This window comes from Pinus tabuliformis, chromosome 9, assembly GCF_031772625.1.
Source record: "Pinus tabuliformis cultivar Carrire ecotype Pingquan chromosome 9, CPIR1, whole genome shotgun sequence".
Lineage (NCBI taxonomy): Eukaryota > Viridiplantae > Streptophyta > Pinopsida > Pinales > Pinaceae > Pinus > Pinus tabuliformis.
The window spans coordinates 1,626,005,509-1,626,017,190 of NC_142307.1; the positions used below are offsets into that span (position 1 = coordinate 1,626,005,509).

Here is an 11,682-nt window from a genome sequence, read left to right on the forward strand (position 1 = left end):
ACATATTGGAGGATTTATAGAGGATAAAGGTTTCTTATGTATCTTTTTCTTGCACTCATATTTACAGGGATCGCAACAAGGAAGAGGAAAAACTTTCTAAGGAAGGCCTTCAGCTGGATTGGGGGCTTTGGTCCATTGAGGAGGTTCTAAATGATGATCATTACAAATTTTCCCATTCATGGATGATTTTGGCTCTCAAATTCAGTAGCTATATTACTCCTTTGTTTTTATCTTTATATTTTACATGTTGATGTCAGTTTTTGACAATGATGTTGAAGCCTATAAGGTTGAATACTTTGTTATTTTGTTAGACTATATATGAGTTGTGTAACCCTGCTCCCTCTGAGTTTTTTTTCTGACCCTTGGGGTGAATGTTCTAAAGATGTATTATCATGATGGGCATACCGGTTTTTTCTATTGGCCATTGTAAAGATTTGGGCAGATCTTTTATGAATACACTTTGTTGTGTATATACAAAATGTAATTTTGTTTAATCTATAAATGAAATTATGGGTTTTTCCTAGAGTTATTAAATATATATATATATATATATATATGAATATTAGAAAAAAAAGTATGTTTCAATATTTTAATGATCCCATTAAACATGGTCAAAAATATCACCCAAGTTTTTGATAATGTTTGATGCTTTTCAATTGTTAACGACAGTACGAAAACTATAAAAATACATCAATAAATAGAGTCCAAAAGATAAAACGAGATGTGACATCCCTTTCTAAGCACCCCTCCCTCCTTAGCCCTTTTCACTAATTTACCAAAGCCTCTACGTCGGTGCCATCTTAGAATAAAGATGAAATTGTCAAATTCAGAGATTGTAATGTTTTCAATATGATTTGTAGAATGTCCTTGAGTTCATGCACTATTCTCCTTTATCCAGTGCCACTTGTTCATGTTTCTGTACAACATTTTTATTTTCCATATTATGTTTTTTTACTACATTTTTATTTTCCGTTGCTTTTCTAATATCTAGGTAGGGGGCAATCATTATGTGGAATATAAGAATGATTTGCCCACAATTGAGATGTTGTCTAGGTCGGGGGTAATCATAATGTGGAATATAAGAATGATTTGCCCACCCTTGAGATGTTGTCACAAGGATTGTACGAAGATGAGCCTGCCTGGACAACCCATGGGATAGTTTATTTGCCCCAGTGTTAGTTCCCATCCGCAACCCCTCCCCATGAAATTTGAACCTAAAATCTGATGGGAACTAATCCTCACACAAACCAAATAATATATACCTCATGGATATTTTTATCTCCAATATTATTCCTCTAACTTTTTGACCTGTTACCTCTCTATCCCAGAAATACCTTTCATCCTCATGCTAAATAACTGCACATCTAGCTTCCAACCATTCGAATAAGTACCTGGAGATCCAACTTCAAACACCAATGGGCATTTTATTTTCATCCAAATTTTCAGTAAATGTATAATCTAACTTCATGGAGAATCTCTTCCCGGATGAATTTTTAGGCATACCTTTATAGAAATCTGGAACCTACGGAACCTATAGAACACTTGTTGACCTGATATTCACCAATCTATACTGTCCTTCAACAGGGAACATATTTACCACTCATTCCTTCCCATGACCCAAATCGAACATTAAGTTCAAATACAAAAAATCTCGCATAGAAGAGATGCATTAATTCTTTGGCTTTTTATGCGTGTCATAACAGTCGTTTAGGTCATCCTTGCTGTTGCATTCTAATAAATATTTGAAGAGCCTCTTCACCTAGTCCATGTTAAGCGTATCTTACTGGTGTATGTTTATACTGGTGTATGTAAACAAAGGAGAGAACACAATATGCCTCGGGGATTACCCCAATTATCGAACACCCTCAGTGTTCAGCCTGAAAAATTCATGCCACCTAGCCTTTAGTTTTCATCGCGATTGCCAAATAATTATTCTGAGATTTCACGAAAAGTTTGGCCAAAATGCTTAAATGGGGCTTTGATTCATAGGATTAAAAAAAGGCATGGTCAATGTATACAGAGAAAATTAGCAAAAATGAGGAAGAAAAAATTGCTCCATTTAACAACGTCCACCAGTCAACTCTGCACCCTTTAGTGGGTCAAAAAATCCGTCCATGAAAAATTGTTCCATATATTATGAGTTTACGGATGAATGACAAACAGTACCAGAATACAAGTATGAAATATGCTTTTATCGTTTTTTCCAAATGAATTGGATAATGAAAATTTTATCCTTAAAATTTTCTGTTGTATGGAACTTCAGAATCCTATCAACTTTATGTTTGCCATATCTTCTCTTTTATATATATATATATGAGTTACTTAAAAGCACAGATTTTGTTAGCAAAGAGATATGTGAGGAACTCTGAGAATAGGAAAGGAACTAGCATTAGTTTAAAGATGTTTTATCGTTTAGAATGAATCACAATTAATCAATAAGAAAAAAGGAGTTAGTTCAACTAGTTGTTAATGTTATTGGGTATTTGGCTAGTTCCATGACAGCAAGTGCTCAGTTGAATTTTCCATGAGTTAGTCAAGCTAGTCTATACGGAAGGGTTTACTGGAAATACCATCCACAAATGTGAGAAAGCATCCCCTCAATTTTTCTATAAAAAAATTCTTGAGAATAAATATATATATATATAACATTTTATATGCTTCCTAACCATATCATTAAAAGCTTAGTTTTGTGGTCATGAAAGAAGCTATACAAGGGACCAAGCCATTTGTTAATGGAACTAAAGTTCTCAATGCATTTTATTTGCTGCCTACCCTTGTTAATGGAAGAAGTGCACGAGAGATTGAACATTGACACAATTTTTGTGCATTATTCATTTCACTATTGTCTATAAACTTGCATTGAAACACTGTCAGTGATCTTTCAGTATTGGTAATGCTGGTCATGAAAGACGTTTCAGCATTTTATAATATGTGTCAAGTTGTCAACCAATGGTAGGTCTTAAATGGTATTAAAAAATTATTTTATTCTCCATCACTCCAAACCTTCAAATGAAAATTTCAACAACTGCAAAATTTCCAGTAACTCCATGAAACCAAATCTCTTAAATTGAGTCAAAAAGATTAATGTTTCTTGAATAATACATAGGGGATTCTATGGTAATGCTCCTAGAGAATAATGCAATGCAAATATAATTATTCAGCAATAAATAGTTTTAGACAATGTTCACTCAACCGGGCCTCGACACTGGTTAACTACACCCTTTATATCTAGAATTCACTCTTCTATTAGTGTTGTGAAACATCTTAGTTTCACTACATAAAGCACCTCCAGAAACATGAATGTTTCACTACATAAAACACCTCCAGAAACATGTTTTGCAAACAAGCACACGCTTTCATGCGAACAAACTACTTGGTATACAGAACATCTTCCCATGGGTGCCGGTACAGGGGTTGTTTCAACCGCTTCTGGTCAAATGTGTGCCTGTAGTTTCAAAAGGAAACAAAGAATTATCACAATGCATGTCACAATTGACAGTCTCAAAAGATAACAAAGACTGAAAATTTAAAGGAAATAATCAACAACTCACCCAATCAAACCAATGGACCGTGCAAGTACAAAGAGGCCATTTAGATAACCAATCTCCACAATCTCGTCAATCTCTTGCTGGCTAAACATTCCACTGACAACAAGGAGGTCCAGGAAAAGGGATCCTATTGCACCATCAACATTGAGAACCAAATTGTTTGCTTTGGAAAGAGTGTAGGTCTCCACTTGCACGGCATAGTCCATGTACTTAACAGCAGGAAAGTGTGTACATGCATATTCCTGCAGAAGCTCTACTCTCTTGTCACGGTTGTCTCCTCTCTTGATCCTTCAGCAAAACAATAAACTTCTGGAGTTAGATTAAATACAGAGAAATGGTTGTATTCAAGAAGGAAAAAGTGTTATCTTGCTTTCTAGCCTCTAGATGGTAGGCACCTGTGACCAATCCCTGCAACGCGAATGCCTTTCTTCTTCATTCCCTCCACAAATTCATACGGCGATAAACCCTAAAGGGCACAAAGCAGAATCATTGATACTCTATTTAAGAAATTTATCAAGAAACAATATTATCGTTCTTTTTATACCCACATTACTTTCCCCAAAAACATTCACTTGCACCATTAATCAAACAATTTTAAAATGATTACCTTGTCATGTGCATCTTTGAAGTATCTTGCAGCATCATCAATAGCCCCTCCAAATCGTGGACCAATTGTAAGGAGGCCTGTTTCACAGCAATGGACCAGAATTTATAACAAATGTATGTATCCATACGACTCTTAGAAAGGATCCTTTTGAAAATTTTGCATTCACTGTCAGCAAGTACTAACCACTGAACATGTATATTTAATTGGAATCAACATAAGAAGATTTTGTAGCTGTAAAACAAAAAAGGAGTACCTGAAACAAGACTTGACACTAAATCCTTCCCTGCCCTCGCTGTTACAATTGTATTGTGTGCACCAGATACGCAAGGTCCATGATCAGCACAAAGCATGATACATATCTGACAAAACAGTTACAGTTTCAAAATTAGTCAATGCACAGAGGGACTCCATCCAGTAGTTAATCAAACATTTCCCATTTCTAAAATGAAGAGCCGCAGATGTGAAAAACTTCAATATTTCTTGCACACATGCAAAATTCAGCTTTGCCATAACTAAAATGCTCCATTGTAGTGTATACAAAACTATGTTTAAAGTTCTTCGGAATGTACAGTTACCTCAATGAACTTAGTACAGTATCGTGGAAGACTGCGTTTGAACCATAACAGTGAGATGACATCACCCAAACCAAAGCCTTGTTCTACAATTGTAGACATTGGCACACCAGCATAGGTTGGCTCCTCACCTGCAATGAAATAAGAGCAAACAATGATCAGAGGCCATTAGGTATTTGGCCTTTAAATCAACCGACGTGTGGACTTCAAGATTTTGAGCAATGACAATAGAGACAAACCTCTGTCATCACAAATTGTGGAAATAATATGAGTAGGAGCCCTGACTTTGCCACTCTTAATTGCTGTGTTCAGATCTTCAGGTATAGCAGGAGGCTTAAAATCAGGTGTAGGACTGATCTTCCCTTCCTCAACCTGTTAAACAAAGTCAAAAGCGAATTGTATTCTTAGCCAATATCTTAAAAAATAGTTCCTAAGCAACATCTGCATGGTTGACCTGTATTTGAAAATAAAGTCTAGAGATGTTACCAACCAAAAACTGAGACATTTAATTATAACCAGTTGGGCTAAAAGAGTAAACTTTAAGAACTAAACTTGACATGCCTCTGTAGTTGCATTGAAAACAGGTCAAAAGTGATAATGAAGTCGGCAAGGAATAGTTTATAACTGAAGAAAATACATATTTTCTGATAAACTTACAAGTTTCTGAAATGTCTGCTGTATAACTGTTTCAAATCCTTCATAAGACGTTGGAACAACTGCACCTGCTTCTCTTAGTGCTTGATTCTTTCCTTGTGCAGACTCAAGGTCACCTCCACTTTTAGCACCCTGAAGTAGAAAAATATAATTGTCAAATTTGAAAGTGTTGATATTCTTTCTTCTACACTTCACTATAAATTTTAAAATATGAACAGGAAAAATCGGGAATTGTGTCTTACAGCATGGCCAAATTGTACTTCGGACTTAAAGAGGCGTGCACAAGTGCCGCTAACCCAGGCAACAACTGGCTTTTGCACCTTCCCTTGCTTTAAGGCTTCAACTAGAGAATACTCGTCTCTACCACCGAGTTCCCCAAGCACAACCATCATTTTAACCTAAGGCAGTTATTTTCAGCAATTTGCTCAATATTTCATGTGCGTGTTTTTCTTCAATACAGCTCATATTTGCAGTGTGATAAAAAATAGGGCACTTCCAAATTTGCTCTTCTTCATGTAATATTAACAGCAAAGAAACAAAGCACTTGAGTGCATTGAAGAAGACAAGACACCAAGTAAAACCCATAAATATGGATATGAATGAACAAAAAAGGATATTGACGTACAAAGATGACTATAAAGTTATCAGCAAGATACCTTGCTGTAATCTAAATTTTACCTGTGGAATATTGTTAAAACGCAGGACATGATCAGACAATGTTGAACCAGGAAACACATCCCCACCAATAGCAATACCTACAGGAGTGTAAGGTTTCCAAGGCATGTGAACTATATGGATGCTTGTAGATACTAGAATCCAGCAGAAAAAAAGGTTTGTAAATAATTTGTTCATGGTGACCATGATAAATATCAATTACCTTCATATATCCCATCAGTTACACGTGCAATAGTATTGTAGAGTTCATTTGACATTCCCCCCTGCAGGCAACTAATATCAGCGATGCCTAAACAAAAAACAACTTACCAATGAAATAAAGCTAAGCACATTCAAAGACAACAAAATAATTCCACTAGGAAGAAATGGCTTAGGTTGATTCCTGTGGATGATCAAAAGCAATCAATGCAACTGAAAACTATGTCATGTCAAATTTAGCAGAGTATTGCTTAAGGCAACTCCAACCTAAGAGGAAGCTTAGGAAAATTACCGATTTCGAAACAAAGCCAACAGATCCTGGCCTGTACAGCTTGCACTGAATAATGTTGTCAATTGTGCCAGCTGTATCACCAATTTTGAATGCTCCGGCCTGAATTCCACCTACAGTAGCAGGCCCAATTATAACCTGCAGTACATTTTTAAGCATTTAGCATTAACAAGGAAAAGGGTAATTCTGACTCTGTTCTTTAGCAACCTTCATAAGTCCATAACACTGAAAGGGGACCTTTAAAAAAAACTATAAGTGACAACCATCCCTTATTTTCCCTTGTCCCATCTTACACAGCCGATCTTTGAGATTTTCTTGGCACACAAGATAATGAAAAACCATCAGGGAAAAAATGTTAATGAAAATTATTTTTACCTTATTATTAGCTCGAGCATAAGCAATCAACTGTTTAGTATCTCCTTCCGGGACACCTTCTGCTATTATAGCTACTACTCTGATTGTTGGCTGCTTGAGAGCAGACATGGAGGAAGCAAATGCACTGCACAGACAGCATGCATTCTCTTTACATATCAACAAGTAACAGATATGGAAGAGGATTCAAATGAAGATTGTTGAGAATATAATTTGCACAAACTAAATGGTAAAGTCTGAAAGAACGGGAGATAGCTACTGGAAGAGATAATATTCCTTTCTCATATCTTCCATATCTTAAGACGAAGATGGAGTAAGAATAAAATCAAACCCACAGCGGAAATTTCTTAAAGGTACCTTCTAAACGATGCAAAATTGATGAAGACATCAGCTGTTGGATGAGCTTTGCATGCAGCCTCAATACTGCAAAATATGCACAAAAGTGTTATAAAAAACATTCAATATTTTAAGTTCAAATGATTTGAAACAAAACACCCATAGAATACTTGCTGCAGAATAAGGGAAGAGACTCACGCTGAATGAACAGGTATGGCAATTTCTTCCTTCCCAAAGAACAGTTTCTGAAATCCTTCGGAACCAGAATTGATGATTCCAGCAACAGATGGTGTCTCTCTACCTGAAATGTAAACAAAACTGACCTCAGCTATCCTCCACCATACTATAACTAAATTAAGATGAAATTGAATCAAATGTTTTGTGCCAGCTCCCCCATGTAAGGAGAACATTTAGGAAGCCATTGATCAATAACTAACCGCAGAGAAAGTCAAAGTCTAGCATGCGTTGAATCGGAAGTTGCTTGTAATTGTAAAATAATGCTTGAGTTGAGCGAGAGAAAAGTTGTCCTGTCGACATCTTTTGCAAGGGAACTGCTGACAGTTACTCTGCACACAATTTGCATTTGTTAATCCCTTGGTATCCAGAATGATGGGCTTTTACAATAACCCAGATCCATGCCAGAATTTTTAACCTTGTTGAAAGTCCAAAACAAATCATGATTCTTGTACAACTATTACTGTGAGTGACAAGTCTAATTGCTGAAATGTAATAGACAATGTTAAGAGTACCCCATCACCCAGGGTTCGCACAAAATGAGTGATAATCAGTTTATGTGGATTCAAGCATTTAACACTATTTTCCAAAATAATTTTATTTTGAAAACAATAGCCTGTACTATGAACGTCTAGGCTCGAGGTTGCAATATGAGGACTGCGATGTATATCATGCTCAGCAGATCAAAAGAAACTCGTAACAAAACCACACATATTACAGCAAAGCATTAGTACTCGACAATTGCTTCTTTCCACCATATAAATTATAGCATGGAAGGGTTATGAAGAGGTTCAGTTCTACAAATAGTTCCCAGACCTCAATATTGTAATAACCCAACAAGAGGTCTGATGAACATCTACCAAGACCTGTGGAAGGGGTTTCCGAGCTTACTATATGTTGTTTCAATATGGGGCGGACTTAAAGAGGGTTCACAGCTTCTACTTAATGGAGATTGCTCATTGCAGTACAAACATTCTCACGAAAGAAGTCTTTTGGCCTTGGACCAAATTACATTATTGAACAGATGATATTTTCTGCGTGAGGAAAAAAAAGAGTATTTTCTCTCCCCCGCTTCCCTCGCGCCTGCCCCCTCCCCCCACCACCAACTCTTTTTTAGCTGACATAAGTTTTCACACTATAAAATTATCTTCTTCCTGTGAATTAACAAGTATAATGGAGTTGTGAGGAACAAAACCCTTATAAGACCAAAGGATTGGAAGCCATACCTATCACTACGTAACCTTATTTTCCATCACAGGTGCCTGATTTCAGCCTAATACTTTGTTTTTGTTTTTACATCTGTTTTCTTAGGGATTGATTTGTCCATAACAGATTCGTTAAAATTTGACACCAACCAGACCAGATCCCCAATCTGACCTAATATCACAATCTGTTCTCAATTAGCAAAAATAAAACTCGCAATCAGCAAAACAGATCTATGCAGATCGAGACAAGACAACCAACATTAGGAAATACCAGATCCGAATGCAGAGAGAGCATACCTTGTTGATCAGAACTAATAGCTCCGCACCCCCAAAAGACACTCCAGACAGAGCTAAGAAGGTAATTCACAACAAAAGCCGTGTGTATAAGTTATAAGCCCGTGGTTTTCAGCTAACCCCCAATACAGATATAGAAGAAAGAGGGTTAGCTCAGCTCAGTTAAATCACGTGAAACGGGAAGCACAGGTATGCATCTATCTTAAATCAACATTCTTTGGTAGGCAAGTTATTTATAGCCTAAAATAATTGAAGGGGGCAGGTGAACACGTTGGATCACGCAGCAGGAGGAGGAGCACAGAGGCTCAGCTGGTTGGCTTGCGGGTTGGTGGGTCGCCAATGAAGACCTACTTCAGACCTTGCGCATGCCTTATCTGACTTGACTTATTGCCTGAGGATCAGAAATTTCAAAATATGTTAATTTTCTATAATAAAAAAATCGCTATTACATTATGTAAATGTCAGAGAAGCCGCCATGAGGGACTGATAATGGATTGATTTTGAATATTTGTTAGCATGCCTTGACCAATCTGTGAGTGGCTATTCACATGGTCTTGATACAGGGATTGTTTTTCAATAGTTTTGGAAAATCTACCATTTTATACCTTTCAAAGTCTCCGATCTCGTGCTCAGGAAATTTTTGTTATGGGTTATTTTTAACCAACGGTATTAACATTAAAATTATAATGTATAAGATTAAAAATAAAAGGGAAAAAAATTATGAATTATAATTTATATAATATTGATGAAATTAAAAATATTAGAGAAAAAAATTATGAATTATAATTTATATAATATTATTGATGAAAAGGATTTATGTTTTTAATGCTCTTAGAATATTTTTGTGTATTAATTGGATTTATTTTGGAGGTTTATTATGTGTGTTAACTGAATTTATTTTGAATATGCGAAAGAAACAACTATTTATTTTATATTGAGTATATTATTTTAATTATTTAAATAATAGTTATTTTGAACTCTAAATAATTTATCTATAAATTAGAAAGTAAGATATTTCCTTACATAATTGAAACAATTTAGATATAAATATTTTAAAAAATATATTTTAATTATTTTTTAATATATGAGAAAAAATTTAAATTTAAATTAAAAATAATAATAATAATAATAATATAAATTATAATAATAATAATTAAATAAAAAATAAAAAATTATAATTATCATTAAAACTTTTGCAAGAAATTATGTTATGGTTTTAAAACATTCCATGTTTCCATTGAACTATCCATTCATCATCAAAAACAAAATTAGGTTTGATATCCCGTGGGAGAGGAATAAATAGGTAAGGGTGGAGAAAGTAAACTTTAGAGAGAGATAAGAGGGATAAGGATGGTGGTAAAAGAAGTTCAAAAATTAAAATTAAAATAAATAAAATGATTAAAGAAAATAATGATAAATAATGGTTAGAAAAATAGAAAGAGAAAAAAAGATATTATTGGATTTTTAAAATGTTCATTGGGTATAGAATAGACAAAGATAGGATTATTGTTGAGACACTTTGTGATGTGAAGTTTACTGGTTTAAAACTCTGTGGGCAAAAGCCCTACCATGTTAAGGGTTGGTGTGGCCTAGGCCCGATGCAATCACTAGATGATTTTGACGACTTAGATGTCGTTGGGTCGCAGTTTCTCAAGCCAAAGGTTAAGTGTGCAATGATATTGAGACTCACACAACATGGAAAACAAAAAAGAAATATTGGATAGTTAAAATAAAAAAGGGAAAGGAGTTAATTAGTAAGATAAGAATTATTGAACCCCCATCGAGGGTGCAAGTACAAGCCAAACGTCATGCCAATGATTTTAATAAATGGATACACTGCCCATCTAGTTGATTGTCTACACATCCCAATGCATAGGTGCGTAGAGTTAACTCCTCACACGTCATGGTCATTAACAAACTCAATGGGCAACTACACTCACTCAACTCTGCAATACAGCAAAATGATGGCAAGATATAATGGCATGGAAAGGCTCCTCAAGCTGCGAGCAAAAGGTAACCTCAATCATGACATCCTCCCTATTTAGATTTGTTGTGGTTTCAAGAGACCGATATTTTCTATCTCCCTTTATTGCAGGCTATGTTGGTTCTCAATGATCATGTCATTGGTTTTTATTGCTGCTATGTTCACATCCGTCAACCCCTCCTTGGGCATCCTTTGGTTTTCACCAGGGTGGTGCATTTGTATATCACTCCATTTCTTCTTTCACCTCCTACATCTGCATGGGCATTGTGGGGGTCGTCAGTCAACCTTAATTTGCTTGTTCGTCTGTCATTGAGGACCTTCTATCTTCTCTCTATCCACTGAATTCTATAGGGGACATCCTTGAATACATAGGGAAATTCATTCACAACATAGGAGGGATCTTTCCTAGGAAGTGCCATTGTTCCATATGTTGCAAGATCGCACTAAATTCAGGTTGGGGTTCCAATTTCGAGTATAGTAAAGTATCAACCCGACCTTGGCCCTATCTGCATAATTCAACAACTTGCAGCCATTTTGCCCAGAGTCATAGAGCTAGATGGGGACACAATGGTCGGAAGTATAGTTGTGAAGTGGATAGTCGAGGACATGGTTGAAACATTCGCGGTAGAATCAATCATGCCTGTGGTCGAAGACTTGGTTGTGGTGCTCATGGTCACATGGCCGGTAATTGAGGTGCTCAACGAGCTCATGGTC

The 11,682-nt window shown here is 35.9% G+C and overlaps 1 protein-coding gene across 2 annotated transcripts; it reads right to left on the reverse strand.

The window, feature by feature from the left end:
* Positions 1-3,042: 3,042 nt before the first annotated feature.
* On the reverse strand, positions 3,043-9,490 carry LOC149155047 (ATP-citrate synthase beta chain protein 1). Of its 2 annotated transcripts, none has more exons than XM_089443605.1 (17): positions 8,988-9,490; positions 7,689-7,817; positions 7,450-7,552; positions 7,273-7,338; positions 6,919-7,042; positions 6,547-6,681; positions 6,259-6,319; positions 6,060-6,136; positions 5,624-5,779; positions 5,385-5,513; positions 4,967-5,099; positions 4,731-4,858; positions 4,409-4,514; positions 4,156-4,232; positions 3,944-4,014; positions 3,552-3,836; positions 3,043-3,445 (listed from the first exon to the last, which is right to left on the reverse strand). In XM_089443605.1, exons 2-17 carry the CDS (start codon positions 7,786-7,788, stop codon positions 3,370-3,372), a joined length of 1,827 nt encoding a protein of 608 aa, XP_089299731.1. In that variant the 5' UTR covers positions 7,789-7,817; positions 8,988-9,490; the 3' UTR covers positions 3,043-3,369. The 2 variants fall into 2 exon arrangements, with proteins under 2 accessions (XP_089299731.1, XP_089299732.1); XM_089443606.1 differs by lacking the exon at positions 8,988-9,490 and adding an exon at positions 8,712-8,857.
* Between the last annotated feature and the right edge of the window lie 2,192 nt (positions 9,491-11,682).